We start from the raw sequence: 16,434 nt of genomic DNA, 5'->3' as shown, positions 1-16,434 counted from the left end.
ACCATGTTAGGTTGAGTGGCGCGGACATGCTGCCTTGTGTCCTGTGCAGGCTGCAGGTTTGGCCCTAGCACTTCCTGGTTGTGTCCAGAAAGATAAGTCAATTAGCAAAGCTTGCACTTTCTATTTGCCTCTCCCTCTGGTGAAAAAGTGTGTGGCTGTTTCAGGAGATGCTCTTCTGTTAGAAAAGGAGCAGCTCATGATACACCCAAGAAGTTACACCTGAGGGCAGAAGGCTGTATCTCTAAGGGTGTGATTCTCTACTTCCCCTTTGCAGTCACATTTACCAAAAGTTTACAAAACAGCCATTACAACCACATGCAAAGTAGGAGAAGGATTTTTAAATCTTCTTCATATTGCTTTACTTGTTTCAAAAAATAGTTTATTTAGGATTTCTTATAACCTAGTAAAATAATCTTTTCAAATAATTGTCTGCTCCAGGGCAGGATAATATGCCAAAAACCAATTACAAGCCTTAAAGCTGGAGGGGACCCTTTTCATTTTTGTGTGTGGAATTATCTGGTGAAGTTCTAAGTTGAAAGCAGTTAATGGCAACAATTTTAATGTAATTTTTAAGGTTTATGTCTTATGTAGATACTTTCCCATTCCTGTTTGGCTAAGAAATAAATTTTTGCCTGTTGTGTTTGATTTTATGCCCTCCCTAGGAGCAGAGCCAGATAAACTATGAAAAAAGAGTTACCTTTTCCTCCTCCTGTCTTTTTCAATAGAAGCACAGGTATGCATGTATAAAAGGAAATTTCAAAAATTAATCTTAGTTTATTGGCAGCATCTGCTTAGGAATAGGTATTTGCTTACTGGGTCCCCGTTTAAAAGTGTAATTACTGCTCCACTGAGATTGGGTTGCCCTCTTTCATTCATCATTACTGTAAGAAGACTCAGTGGAAAGAAGAGACTGTCATAGAGATATTGAGTCTTAAAAAACAAAAGAGCTAGAGTAACACTCTCCTGGAATCAGCCGTCTGTTGCTCTGTAAATGTTCCCACTGTTCAGGCCTGCACACTCAGTTGAGTATATAATCTGCGTAGGGTGCTGTGAAAGGTACATAAGCTGATCTGCCCCAAGATGCTCACAAATTAGCCGTGAGACAGGAATGTGCATTTTAGATCCTGTAGGATGATGCAGACAGCAGTGAGGTCAACAGGATAGCCCAGCCGGCAGCTCGAGGCAGGTATGTAACTGTCATTCCCGTTGCGATGTCTAATCTTCTTACACTCTAATTAGAGTTGGGCGTATTGAGTTCATAAAATATTTAAAGTTACTATTCTTAACACATGTCCTTCCAGTCCCAGAATGCTAGGATTGTGCTTTAATGATTTGATTTAGCTTCTTTGACCATTTTTGTCTTTTCTAGTGAGTTTATTTAGTTTCAAAGGTCTGGGAGGTAAACTGTCTTTCTACAAAGTATTTTTGGACATAGAAAGGTACAGATTTTGACCTTTCTACTTGCTTCTCAAAGGGGAACACAACTACTTAAGACAATCTCTGAAGTTATTCATAATCCCCTTTTCATATTTAGGTAAAACTGTTTACTCATCTAGTTGAATATTTATTTACTGTTTTTTTGTAAAATGATCCCAGTCGTCAGGCTGGAGTTCTTAGAACATGTGTCTGTGTAATAGCATCTTGTGTCGTCCACGTCTTCTGCTTGTGCTCTGTTCCTTAACTCAGTGCTCTTGACCACACACAGTTACTAGGTGTTAGAAGAGACCTTAGCATATGTGGCTACAAATGCAGAAAGAGTATTTAGACAACCGGATAGTAAAACCATATGTATTTGAGTGTTACTGACGAAACAAAGCTCTTTGGGGTAAATTGTCACGTATCATTGGTGGGGTGTATTTTCCTGTTGTGTCCTCTACATAAGAAGAGGAGATGCATGGATATCTTTGAGAAACTCGGGATGGTGGGGAGAGGCACACGTATGGTTACTGCTGTAAAGAGCAGGGAGTCTGGTGTGTGAGGGAAGGATGAGAAGGGGAGTCGAAGGCTGCCTTCAGGAAGGAGGGAGGAGCCTTCCAGGCCAGGAGAAGAGAATGCAAAGAAAGGCCTGGAAGAGTTCAGTGGTTCGGTGAGTATAGAGCCTGGGGGGCAGTCTGTCCAGACTTCCTGACTTCAGAATAATGTTTTTAGATTCAGAAAAGCTTTGTATTTGGCTCCCATATAGTGGAAAGTTACTTAATGTGAAATGTGTACATTTTAAGGTCAACTCATAAGACAAAAATTATCTATAGCCTTGAACATCCCCAGGAAGGTGCCATGTACCGTCTCTCCACTCTCTGCTGTGTACTCTGACGTTGTTTATTCTGTTGTAAAGAAAGATGATGTGTCCGGCTCGTATTTAGGCACCATGCAGTTGTTGTTTTAAACGCCAGAATCATAGTCTGCACATTGTTGCAGAGTGAACATCACTGTAGAGAGGGAGGAGCGAGGCGCCGCCCAGAAAGCTATAGGTGCGCATGTCTGTGGTCCTGTCGCAGTGGGGTGCGTGCCTGTGGGCCTGGACTCACAGGGCGAGCGGCCTGCACAGGTGCCTGTGCCCCAGCTCGCTGGACCTGCTGCCTCGTGGCCTTGACTGCATGTCCTCGGAACTCAGCTTCCCAGTCCGCTAGGTGGCATGCGACCTGCCGAGCAGAGTTAAGGTTAATTTAGTACCATGTGAAGCACTTAGAGTAACAGTTGCACAGCAGAGATCCAGATGCTGATCTAATCAGAGACACATTACCCGTGTTTCCACGTTACCTTTTTGTACCAAGAAAAAGAATTTCATGCTGTTTAGGAGAATATCTTTATTTTGACTGTTTTAGAAATTATCAGAGTCTCAAACTATGATTCTGTCCTTATTTAAAAATTCAAAGTGTGCCAGGCACATGTTTGAAAATAAATCTTTTACCCTCTAATCATTTACTGTTTGGGTTGTTTCCACTTTTTGGCTGTTATAAATAATGTTGCTTTGAATATTTATGTACAAGTTGTGGTGAGGTAGTATGTTTTCAGTTCTCTTGGGTATAAACCAGGATGCAGTTGCTGAGTCATAATGGTAACTTTTTGTTTAACGTTTCGAAGTTGTTTACCAAAGTGGCTGTGCCCTTTGAAATTCCCGCCGGCAGTGTATGAAGACTCATGTGTGCCCGTCCTTGTCCACACTTAAACTGTTATTTGTCATTTTGATTATAACCATCCCAGTGAGCATGGAGTGGATTTGCATTTCCCTAATGGCTACTGATGTTAAGCATCTTTTCACCTGCTTATTGGCCATTTGTATATCTTCTTTGGGGAAATGTCAGTTCAGACTCTGCCCATTTTTAACTTATTTGTCTCTTACTTAGTTTTGGGAATTTTTTTTTAATTTATTTATTGGCTGTGTTGGGTTTTCGTTGCTGCGTGGGTTTTCTCCAGTTGTAGTAAGCAGGAGCTGCGCTTCATTGTGGTGCGCAGGCTTCTCATTGCGGTGGCTTCTTGTTGCAGAGCATGAGTTCTAGGTGTGCGGGCTTTAGTAGTTGTGGCACAAGGGCTCAATAGTTGTGGCTCACGGCCTCTAGAGCACAGGCTTAGTAGTTGTGGCGCACAGGCTCAGTTGTTCCACGGCATGTGGGATCTTCCTGGAGCAGGGATCGAACCTGTGTCCCCTGCATTGGCAGGCAGATTCTTAACCACTGTGCCACCAAGGAAGTCCCTGTCCACACTTTTATAACCTGATATTTTTTACTTTACGTTATCTTTGTGAGTATTTTTAATACTTGTGATATATTGCTTTATTTTTTGCTTTTCTATAGTTAAATGTTTTTTGTTTTTTGTTTTATAAATTTATTTTATTGGCTGTGCTGGGTCTTTTTTGCTGTGCACGGGCTTTCTTTTTAGTTACGGTGAGCAGGGGCTACTCTTCGTTGTGGTGCACAGGCTCCTCATTGCCGTGGCTTCTCTTGTTTCAGAGCACGGGCTCTAGGCACATAGGCTTCAGTAGTTGCAGCACATGGGCTCAGTAGTTGTGGCACACAGGCTTAGTTGCTCCACGGCATGTGGGATCTTCCTGGAGCAGGGATCGAACCCATGTCCCCTGCATTGGCAGGCGGATTCTCAACCACTGCTCCATCTAGGAAGCCCTATAGTTAAATGTTTTTATTTCTCCTTTTTTGGCTAAAGCTGCCATGAACATTGTTTATAAAATGGTTTACGTATTTTTGAACTGTTTTATTAGTACAGATTTTACACAGAAGTAAGTGTGGGAAGTTTTGGATGTATGTTGATACTATATTCTAGTTAAAGTTTTCTTTTTAGTTTTTATCATGGAGATTTTAACCGCAAACGTAGGATATTACAGCAGTCCTCCAGGTACTGTACCCATCTTGGTGTCTCAGCTACCATCAGCTTATTGCATTCTTGTATTTCTGTTTCTTCTCTTTCTAGCTTACAAAAAAGTTATTAGCCTATTTCAAAGCAAATTCCAGATGTGTAATTTCATCTGTAGTCTTTTAGTTTATATCATTTAAAAATAAGACATTTAAAAGTAAACAGCCACAGCACCTTGATTGCACTCAGCAAAATTAACAATCATTCTCTAATACCTTTTATCACCAAGGCAACATTCAATTTTTCCTGTCACAAATGTCATTTTAACTTAATTTATTTGAATCTGGATCCTGGTACAGTTCTTACATTACATAAGGTTATTTTGGTTAAAGATTTTGTATTTTGTAGCAATAAAAATCTCCCTTTTTTTCATGTCTCAGGTTTGCTGTAGAAATGAGGGCATCTTTCTGTAGTATGGCCCACATTTTGGGTTAGCCAGTGGCTTTGTGTTTATTTAACACGTATTGTTCCCAGGATTTCCTTTAAATTGGGTGTTGGATCTAGAGGTTTGATTAAATACAGGGGGTTTTTTGTGGCAAGAATGCTTCATAGACCTGATACTCTGTCCCATTAAGAAGAGTGTGATGGGCTTCCTAGGTGGTGCAGTGGTTAAGAATCCACCTGCCAATGCAGGGGACACAGGTTTGATCCCTGCTCCAGGAAGATCCCACATGCCGCGGAGCAACTAAGCCCGTGCACCACAACTATTGAGCCTGTGCTTTAGAGCCCGTGAGCCACAACTGTTGAGCCCAAGTGCTGCAACTACTGTAGCCCACATGCCTACAGCCCGTGCTCTGCAACAAGAGAAGCCATGGCAGTGAGGAGCCCGTGCACCACAACGAAGAGTAGACCCCACTCACCACAACTAAAAGAAAGCCCGCGCACAGCAAAAAAAAAAAAAGAGAGAGAGACGCAACACAGCCAATAAAATAAATAAATAAATTTTTTAAAAAAATAAAAAGTGTGATACCTGGTTGTTGCACGTTAGTGGTAAGGTTGACAAGTGGCTTCAGGCCATCTGAGCCAGTCATTGTAAGTTCCCCCTTGGCTGTTCCCCTAATTTTAGCAGATATCAACAGTCATTTCATTAGATGTTGCAACATTTTTTTTTTAGGATATAAAATGATTTTATTGAACAGGGAGCTCTGCACAATAAGTTGAAATATAAGTTTAATTTATGCCATTTTCTAGTTATTTGGAAACATTCTTTTTAAAGTGTACAATTTGATATTTTTTTCTTATTAGTAATGTATATATGGCAATCCCAATCGCCCAATACATTTTTATTGTCTTTTTTTTTTAATGTTGTGTTATTTAAGTGTTTTATTTGGAGAATATATATATTCATTCATTCATTTGATAAGCATTAAATTCCTCATTTTTTTTAGTGTCTTTTTTTTTTTTAATACTCAGAACAGTTTAATTGGGACAATTACAGGTTACAAGCTCTGTAACATACAAATTGGCATTAATCGTGAATACATGAATTTTGGCTTCTTACATTTCATGCACGGGACTTGTTTACACTGCACGCTGGCAAACCTGAGTGTAGACTAACCATTCATATTAGTTAGCTGTTTCATACATATTAGTGTATATGTGTCAGTCCCAGTCTCCCAGTTCATCCCACGCCTCCTGGCTCCCCGCCTTGATTTTCTAATTTTGTCACGCTCTCTCAGCTTTCGACTGTGGTTCCTGTGTGCTGAGCAGTGTGGCCTGGTCCTCGGTGGTGCTGAAGTAGTCCTCCAGGAACGGAGGCTGATGCTCGCTTCCCTAGAGTGAGGTTCAGAAGCAGGAGTCGGTGTTGTAACAGCCTCAGAGGTGACCAGTGTAGTGGGGGCGTTTGAACCATGGTGGGTTTTTGTACGTTTCCATTCATTCTTTGTGCCTCCCACATTCTCCGTCTTTGGCCATCCGGAGCCCTCCCTTCCTTTCCTGTTGCCCCTGTGATGTGACCACAGGAGTCTTGGAACACATCTTTGCTGTCATCATCAGGTGTCCCAGGTTCATCTCAAATTGAGGAACGTTTTGCAAAAGTGTGGCTGAAGGAGGAGGCAAGACTGAGGGGCTGTCACAGGTTTTAGGAGACTACAGAGAAGTGACAGCTCAGTGCTGTGTGGATCCTAGAGTGAGTCCTGGGTAGGAAGAGGACATTTTCTTTCACTAAGAGAAACTTAGTGCAAGCCTAAGAAAATCTATAGTTGACCTTTGAACAATGCAGGAGATAGGGGCACTGACCCCCACACAGTCAAAAATCCAAGTGTAACTTGACATGCAGCCCTGCGTATCCACAGTTTTATACCTTGGTATCCTTGGTTCTGCATTTTGGATTCAACCAACCACGGATCATGTAGTCCTCTAGTACATTTTATTGAAAAAAACCTGCATATATGTGGACCCACGCACTTCAAAGCTCTTGTTCAAGGGCCAACTGTAGTTTTAAAAGTTACATTTACGATAAATAAAAGATTATATAGATTTTACCTAGCTCATTTGATTTTATGTTTGTATTTCCTTTTATGCTGAAAATGAGTACTTAATATTAATGTAATTCTTATTTACCTTATCATATTCCAGTGTGTATATGTGTATATAATATGTAAAAAAGTTCAAAATAATACCAACATTTACCCCAAAGAACAAGCCTACTGAATACATTTTAACATTTCTTGGTGAATTCTTGGGATTTTGTGTGCAAATACTGTCTTTCATTATCACTTAGAATAATTCTTCTCTGGATATTTATGCCACCAACTTGATACACAGTTCAGTTTATTTGAGATTGATTTATATTAAGGATTGGTTTGAGTGTCCCAGAAGACCTAAATAAATATCTAATTATAAAACAAACATTCCGGGCATATGTGAAAAGAACTGTTTAGAAACAGAACCAAGGGAGCTGTGTATACTCTCCCAGGTAGTTAATAAGGTTAATAAAACTTTTTGAGTTGCAGCTTTGACAGGTGGCATTAACAGAGTCGGCCAACAGAGAGACCACTAAGTAGGAGGGAGGGCCCTCTGATTTCATTTTTGTTTTTTCATGTAAAGAGAAAATGAAATCAAATCAGGAAAGTGGCTCCTTTTGTTCAGCTCATTACAGCTTTGTGGAAGCTGCCTGGGAACACTGTCAGGGTGTCACCTTACTAGATCTTATGCCAGGAATTATTTTGCTCTAACGGAAGATCTCTCCCCCCTCACCTATTTCTCTTCACAACCTAAAGACCTACTTTCATGCCAAGAAGCAATAGTTTGTATAGCTGTAAGTCTTAAAATGGTTTTGGTTTCTTGAACAAGTAATGGAAGAGCTTTGTTGTTATCTATTGTAGCTGTTGTCCACACTTGTATCTTCACACTCTGTCTTATTTTAGATTCAGATCTTTGATAATAGTCTAATTTTAATGCTTTGTATCTCTGTACAGCTTGCTTAATGAGGTAAAAATCAGTATCCCCTTCTGTTGGCAATGTTTCCAGTTGTTGGACTTTTTTTAAGTGTGTTAGGTCAGTAATTAAGAGAGAGAGTCGTGTGTTGTAAAGATTACTTGTCTAGGATGCATGGGTCAGATTAGGACCCCTCTTCTGTTATACTAAGAAGCTACTGCCATGGCTGCCTTTTTAACTATTATACAACATTTCAAACATGCAGAGTAGACAGGATCGTATCATAAACCCTCATTCTCCTCTCCTGGGAAGAACAGTTGTGAACCCCTGTATTTCAACATGCAGCTCTAAAAGGTAGGGTCTCTTTTATTATTATTATTATTATTATTATTATTATTATTATTATTATTATTATTAAATATAACCACAATATCATCACATCTAAGAAAATACAGGAATTCTTTAATACTGTCTGATATCCCATCACTATTACTTCCCTGATTGTCTTTGGTTTCTGTTTATTTGAATCAGATAAAGCCGTATAAACAAAATTAAGCCATAAAGCCATTGTTTGGCCAGTGTGTGTATCTTGTCTCCTTTTGTGTTGAAGAAGCGAGTCTCCTCGTCCAGGAATTGCCAGTTTTGCAGAACCCCGTGACATTCCTCTGTGCTTGTGCTGGAAGTTTGTAATGAGATCACATCATGAGTTTGTTGTTTGTTTTGCAAGACTACTTCCTATGTGGTGGTGGTGCTGTTTCAATTGCAAGGTGCATAATTTCTCACTAAAAAAATATAGGTAGTGTATATAATAAACTACTCTTGTAGTTGATTTTTTTTTTTCTCTTTTAGCTCTCATATCTTGTTTTCAACCGAATATTTTTTCCCCTTGGATAATCTTAAAAATCAAGTTAATAGTGGTAAAAAGCATCTACACCCCCTTCTGTGACTGTCAGTCTGGGCACCAATCTGTATCTTTATTTTCTGGATTTTACAGCTAAGGGCATCACAAACGGCCACAGTTTAACATATTTGTCATTCCTCCTACATTTTGAAAAACATTGATCTCTGTGACTGATTTAATTTGTTTCAAGCACTTATCCTCTGTTAATAGTTTACATTTCCAAACCTGTCTTAGAGCATTTCAGTGATTTTGTGCTTTTGTGGTTGATGATGTCATACATTTGACAATAGGACGAGATCACCTTTGACTGTCAGATTTATTTCATCATCAAGGGTTTTAAGACTGTATCATAAGCAGGTTATTGAGAATAGGGAGCGTCTGCCATCATAGAAACTAAAAACCTACGTGGTTACTTAATGAGACAGAAACAGTTAGCTTTTACATTTCTTTATCTGGCATTTGGATACTGTGTTTTCTGGAAAATCTGGGTTAAGTCAGCTTCTTCATCTTGTGTCGCAATGTCGCTTTCAGTGAAAAGCAGGAGGCCTGAAGCCACCCCTGGATGCCTGAGAATCCTGGCTCTGACGTTCGTAATGTGATCGTGAAAACCATTATCCTTGTGAGCCAGTTACTTCCTAAGCCGTCTGGGAAAATCAAATGAGATATGTTTAATTTCTTTAAACTACTTAGACTCCAGAGGGATAAACATATGTCTTGGAAGATGTGAGGATTTTAAAACTGCTTAATAATTTCGTTTTAGAATAATTACGCTCTGCACCGCAACTTACTGATTTACCGTCTGTTGTTTTACAGCATCCTACGGCTACCATTAAACTTCTCCCCGTGGAGCTACAGAGTAAACAGCTCATGACTTCTGATCAGGACGCTAAGGTCGTGGCTGAACCGCAGGGCCAGCGAGTCCAGGAAGGGAAAGACAGCGCTCATCTGGTGAGTGGGCCTCCAGGGCTGGCATTGGCCTGGTGCATCTCTCTGCTCTCCTGATAACAGATTCTACAGTGTGCTTGGAAAACTAACATATCTTACACTTATATTTAAGTGTTGTATTCTGAGTAAACTTAGGGGCTGCTTAGTGAGGAAATGACAAGTTTCAAAGTGATAGAGAAAACAGATAGCATTTATAGCTCTTAGTGCTTAAAGCTTTAGATTTAAAATCACCAAGAAAAGTGCAGGGATTTGTAAATACTTTAATAACCTTATAGTCATTGTAGTAGTATTTATTTAAAGAGTTAATTAAAATTACAATGGAAATTTTTAAATTTTTTTTTCAAAGTCCTGGATCATCTTCACCATCATTATTCTGAATTCTTTTTCTGGAAGGGTGCCTATCTCCTCTTCATTTAGTTGTTTTTCTGGGGTTTTATCCTGTCCCTTCATCTGGTACAAGGTCCTCTGCTTTTTCATTTTCTCTGTCTTTCTGTGGCTGTGGTTTTCAGTTCCACAAGATGAAATACTGCTGATACTGCTTGATTCTGCTGTCTGCCCTCTTGTGGAGGAAGCTATCTAGGAGGCTCTTGTGTGCTTCCTGATGGGAGGGCGGAAATTTTAAAATTTTGACTGCATTTGTTTATTGTAAGATTTTATCATGTCAAGCAATAATATGTAAAGTTTCCAAATGACATTGGGAAAAGTAGGTTTTCTTAATTTCCCCGTCAAAGCCACAGGGGATTTTACTTATGATGTTCAGTCAGATTTCAAAAGATTTTAAATTTCGAGGCTTCTGCATCATTTTGAATATCTCATTGAATTTCTTTGTCATGTAAAAATGTGCTTTTCTCAGTGGGTTTTGTTTTGCTAAATTATTATGGTTTGGAAATATGTTTCTTCACATTGTAGTAATGGTGTGTTTGGTATTTTCAATCTTACAGATGAATGGTCCCATATCTCAAACCACTTCTCAGACAAGTTCCATCCCAGCTTTGAGTCAGGTAATTCAGTTCAGAGATTAATCACAGCTGAGGCTCACAGATATTGCGTTGCAACAGATATTAATGGTAAAAAAAATTAGAAAATGTCAGTGTTCCCCAAAAAGAGAGTGGGGGGACCCACCTGGGTATAGTATATGCCAGTACTGTATATCCTCTTCTGGCTCGTGTGTGTGTGTGTGTGTGTGTGTGTGTGTGTGTGTGTGTGTGTGTGTAGCTCTACAAACAACAGTGTGCCACGTATATTAACTTAATTTCCTCACAGTGTTTTTAACAGTTCACTGATCATCTGTTGTATGTATATGATTAATTTTACATTTTAATAGCTTGTGTTCCTTAGAGCACAAAAGTCATAATAAGCTTTTGCTAACAAAGCTGGTTTCACATTTTAGGTGTGATTAATGAAAGAATAAGGAAATGGAGATCCATTGGTTTTTGTTTGTTTTTTAATTTATTTTATTTTATTGGCTGTGTTGGGTCTTCATTGCTGCATGCAGGCTTTCTCTAGAGGTGGCAAGTGGGGGCTACTCTTCATTGCAGTGCGTGGGCTTCTCATTGTGGTGGCTTCTCTTGTTGTGAAGCACGGGCTCTTGGCTCTTGGGCTTCAGTAGTTGCGGCACACAGGCTCAGTAATTGTGGCTTGCGGGCTCTAGAGCGCAGGCTCAGTAGTTGTGGAGCTAGGGCTTGGTTGCACCGCGGTATGTGGGATCTTCCTGGAGCAGGGCTCAAACCCGTGTCCCCTACGTTGGCAGGTGGATTCTTAACCGCTGTGCCACCAGGGAAGCCCCGCCACTGGTTTTTAGTCATTTTCTTTATTTTTAAAAATATTTATTTATTTTGGCTGCTCCCAGTCTTAGTTGCAGCACATGAGATCTTCGTAGCGGCATGTGGGATCTTTAGTTGAGGCATGCAGACTCTTAGTTGCGACGCACATGTGGGATCTAGTTCCCCAACCAGTGTTGGAACCCAGGCCCCCTGCATTGGGAGTGTGGAGTCTTACCCAGTGCACCAAGGAAGTCCCTCCATTGGTTTTTAAATCCTGCTTTACACCACTTGCACTTGCATATGTCAGGTGCATTTGGAGTCAGGTGCATCTAGCTTGGCAGTCTTCTAAGTGATCTCATAAATCCTACGAAATTTTAGAAGTAAAGTTTTTTTTTTAAATAAAAGTAAGTATTTAAAAGTAACTTAAAAAATTTATAGTCAATCTTATCTACACCCCAATCTTATCTACACCCTATAAGCAGCTCATGTAGAAATTAAAGGCAGGGATTGAATCGTTGCTCTATTTTTAATAAGGCAGAATTTTAAAAAGTGAAGGACGACCTAAATGGGAAGGATATCCAGAAAAGAGGGGATATATGTATACGTATAGCTGATTCACTTTGCTGTACAGTAGAAACTAACACAATGTTGTAAAGCAACTATACTCCAATAAAAATTTAAAAAAAAATTTTTTTTCAAAAAATATGAAGGACCCCTTCCAAAGTATTATATTTCATTGTTGTTATTCTATTACGTATGTAGGATTTTTTGCATGTTGTATTTTACATTGATTTTTTTAAGTGAATTGTGTATTTTAAGTAACTTAAAATCCAAAAATAAGACTTATACAGAAATCATTGATGGATTAAAAAAACTGTTTTTAGGTCAAATCTCCCTCCTCTTGATTGATTTGTGGTCCAATATAATATTCAGATGTCTTTAGAACCTATTTCAGGGCATAAAACTAGATATTTGGATTCTATGGGTAAGTTTTGGTTTTGGGTTTCTTTGCCTTTTTTTTTTTTTTCTTATTAACATATAAATGTCTGTGCTTGTTTTTTAAAATTACTTTATGGGAAACAATTGAGATAAGACCTATCTAGAAAGGAAGTGTCACACTTGAGCCAGAATTAAGTATTTTATTTATGTGGAGAAATAATGTACGACTAGTACTGCCTACACGTGCTTTGTCTTGCTGAAGAGTTAATGTCCTATAATAGAATAGTACATGACTGGCTCTTGGTGCAGCCCTGCTGCTCAGGACCCCTGGAGCCCCGGGCAGAACACACCTCTGACACCTGGTATTGCAGTGAGTGGGTAGACTCCTTGTCAGTCTTTCAGGGTATTGCACACTTCAGGTTTTCGTAGGATTATTAAATACTAGAGCTGGAAGGGACCATAAGAGACCATCTGTGCTCACAACATGTGTGTTCTTTAAAACTTTATAATAAACTTACGTCTTACAGAAAAAAAAGTCTTGTTAAAGAGGACCTACATTTTTGTGTAGTTGTAATCATATATACATATTTCATCTCATGTTTTCCCCCATAGCTGATTTCATTTCTGTATCCCTTTGTACTTGCCCTGTAGTATTTTCTTTATGTTGATTTGCCATCATTTCTTTAGCCATTCGGTTTTTGGGTATGTTTAGCTTGTTTCTTTTTTCCTGCTATTATAAATGGCATTGCTTTGAACATTTTTCTAACCAGCATTATCATGGCGCACCTAAGTGTGTGGACAGCTTAGTTGGTGTGGTGGCTGTAAGTGCTGATCCTCAGTGGTCTGCAGTTGTATGATTGAAAAGTGAGTGCACCTAGCGGTCTGATTTAGGAACTGTTCTCTTTGAGGTTTAGTGTTTCCCCAAAGTTGAATGCAGTGTAAATAGAAGGAGAATGGCCATAGTGATGCCAAAATACATGTCTGAATACTTCAGGAGCAGGTCTGGGTTTATCCTGTGGTGTTATCAGCTGTTTATTGTACAGCTCCCTGCAACCCGCCCCCCCCACGCCCTGCAAAATACTACCCGTATTGAGTAGTAACTCTTTACAAGTGTAGCCAATCAGTGAGCGCCAGAAAGTGATCTTAACTAGAGAAAACTGAGACTCAGAGAGGCTTAAGTAATTTCCCCAAGGTTGCTCAGCTGCCCAGGATGTGAACCTAGGCAGCCTGGCTTCAGAGCCAACCGAGAAGAGATACTTCCTCTTTGGCATCTGTTATTTCATTTAGAAAAAGAAATAAGTAGAAAGTGATACCAGAAACAAAACCTAGCTCTTGTCAGCCATTTGGGAACTATTTGCATTGTCTCCAAGTGGTTGAAATTAGTTTGGGATAGAGATAGAGGATTTTAGGTGGAGAATAGCATGTCTGATATTTTAAGATTATTTTGACCTCATTTTATTAATAGAATGTATTGTAGTGAGCCAAGAATAGAAGCAAAGAAATCAAATTAAAAAACTATTAAGTAAGGTGAGAAATGATGGTGGCTTAGACGAGGAATGAATGGATTTCAGGTTTACTCTGGAGGTGGATTCAATGGCACTGATTTGTGGATTGGATGTAGGGGTTGGGGGGAGGGAAAGATAAATCAAGGATAGTTGAGCAACTTGCTGGATGGCGATTTCATTTATTTTGAGATGGAAAAGAACGGAGAAGTAAAGGTTTGCGGAGGCAGAATCCACCTGGTATAAATTCAAGTGAGCAGTGAGGTGGGCCACTGGTGCCAGTTGGACCTGATTAGAGAGGTTAGGGCCTCAGATGTAAATTTGGAATAAACAGATTTTTTATTGTATTTATTACATAGAAAAGAATATTAAAGTTACTGTTGTTTATGTGGATTAGGTAACTGTTACCTAAAAATAAAAATTACAATTAAAAAGTGAGTTGCCATTCAGAATAAAGTGAATTCTGATACTTTTTTTTCCTTCTGTAATTTTTTGCCCATCTTCAAAGTTTCATGTCCTTCAAGGGCTTTCTCAGCTCTAGTTGTTAGCTTCATTGGTTCATCTTTTCCATAGTCACCTATATTACTTCCTTACATGTATATTTGATTAAAATTTATTTAAGAAATTATGTTCTGTGTTATTTTTTAAATGTTTCATATGTGTATGCTTTTTCATGGGAGTTTTAAGACCCATTTGGGCAGGAACTATGTAATGTAGTTCATTGATAGTTCTCTGCAAGTCATACTTTATTTAAATTGAAAAGAAATTTTGTTTAACATCAACATGGCATAATTGGTAATTTAGTCATTCATCCTAAAATCTTATCTTTGTGTATATCATACGTATATCTTTGTGGTACTATGGGGATTACAAATAGCATCCAAAAGTTATGTAACTATCTAATTTAAATTGCCTGCTTAACTTCAGTAGCATGCAAAAACTCTTCTCATATAAAGTTCTACCACCTCCCTGTCTCTGGTGTCACAAATTATATCCTTTTTTTTTTTTTTAATGTGGACCATTTTTAAAGTCTGTATTGAATTCGTTACGATATTCCTTCTGTTTTATGTTTTGGTTTTTTGGCCCTGAGGCATGCAAGATCTTAGCTCCCCAACCAGGGATCAAACCTATATTCCCTGCATTGGAAGGCAAAGTCTTAACCAGTGGACCACCAGGGAAGTCCAAAATTATATCTTTATTATTATGTGCCCAGTACCATAGATTTATACTTGTTTTTATGCATTTGCCTTTTAAATCGTTTGGCTTTTGTTTATCTGCTAATGTCCTTTCCCAGGGAATGTCAAAAATGAAGTGAATGTCCTTCATTTTTGAAGGACAGTTTTGGTAAAGAATTCTCTGCTTTTTTCTTTCAGCACTTTTCTTTCATCTCACTGCCTTCTAGCCTGAGAGGCTTCTAATTATGAATTGGTTGATAATCTTATTGACGGTCTCTTGCACTTGATGAGTCGTTTTTCTCTTGCTGCTTTCAAGCTTCTTTCTTTGTCTTTTGACAGTTTAATTGTAATGTGTCTTGGTAATAGGTCTCTCTGGGTCTGTCCTACTTGAATTTTGTGGAGATTTGTAAATTCGTGGATTTCATCAAATTTGGGGAGTTTTTGGCCTTTATTTCTTCAAATATTCTCTCTTCCCCTTCCTCTCTTCTCATCCTGGGACTCCCACAATGTGTATGTTAATTGTCCTGTCTACAAATTTGTTGATTATTTCTTCTGCCTGTCCAAGTCTGCTGCTGAGCCCCTCTAGTGAGTTTTTAATTCAGTTATTGTACTTTTCAGCTCCAGAATATGTGTTTGGTTCTTTTTTACAGCTCCTGCTCTTTGTTGATATTGTTCACATGTTGTTTTTCTGATTAACTGTAGTTGCTTGTTTGTGTTTTTCCTTAGCTCTTTGAGCGTATTTAAGATGACTGTTTAAGGCCTTCATCTAGTAAGTCCCATGTCTGAGCTTTCTCAGGGACAATTGATTTTGTTCCTTTGAATGAGGAACAAAACAAAATAGAATGTTTTCCTTTTTCTTTGTATGCCTTGTGATTTTGTTGTTGAAAATCGGGCATTTGATGACATTTGCAATGTGGTAACTTTTGGATCCCCTTTTACCCAGGGTTTGCTGCTCGTGGTCACTGTTGTTGACGGCTGTAGTGGTCTCATAGTTTTGAGACTTTTCCAGACAATTTTTGTAAAGACTGTTCCTTGTCATGTGTACTCGGTGACATCTCTGTTCCTTTCACTTGTGTTCAGCTAATATTTTGACAGAGATGTCCTCAAACATCATGAGTTGGAGCAGACAGTCTGGTCCCGCCCTCCCTGGTCCCTCACCCCCGCAAGAGAGAGGGAGTGGAGCTGTCTCTCCCAGTCGTTGGAGACTGGCTTTGTACTGGGGCAGTCCCTCACCGCGTAGCTCAGCTTGCTTGGAGATGAGGGATCAGCCTGAAGTGAGAGCTGAAGGTCTTCTCAGGATATTTTTGAGCACACATCTCGCCTGGGTGTAGTTTTCGGAATTCCCCACATACATGGCTGCTTTTGAATGTCCTAATTTCCCGGAGTTACACTCCAGCCTTCTCTAGGGGCTCTAGGTGGTTCTTGCGTGTCCCTGCATGTCATCTTCTGCCCTGGCATGTGTGGGT

The 16,434-nt window shown here is 39.3% G+C and overlaps 1 protein-coding gene across 3 annotated transcripts in view; it reads left to right on the top strand.

The window, feature by feature from the left end:
- LARP4B (La ribonucleoprotein 4B) overlaps window positions 1-16,434 on the top strand; it is an 83,911-nt gene that overhangs the window by 16,857 nt on the left and 50,620 nt on the right. The window contains exons 1-3 of one of the 3 annotated variants that reach the window (XM_057730471.1): window positions 9,229-9,367; window positions 9,458-9,592; window positions 10,531-10,590. In XM_057730471.1, the coding sequence (XP_057586454.1) occupies window positions 9,512-9,592; window positions 10,531-10,590 (141 nt within the window). In that variant the 5' untranslated portion in view covers window positions 9,229-9,367; window positions 9,458-9,511. Of the gene's footprint in view, window positions 1-9,228; window positions 9,368-9,457; window positions 9,593-10,530; window positions 10,591-16,434 lie in introns of those variants that run through there. The other 2 variants (XM_057730470.1, XM_057730472.1) reach the window with 2 other exon arrangements.

This window comes from Hippopotamus amphibius, chromosome 4 (assembly GCF_030028045.1).
Source record: "Hippopotamus amphibius kiboko isolate mHipAmp2 chromosome 4, mHipAmp2.hap2, whole genome shotgun sequence".
In the NCBI taxonomy this organism is placed as follows: domain Eukaryota; kingdom Metazoa; phylum Chordata; class Mammalia; order Artiodactyla; family Hippopotamidae; genus Hippopotamus; species Hippopotamus amphibius.
This window is presented reverse-complemented; position numbering and strand designations above follow the sequence as displayed.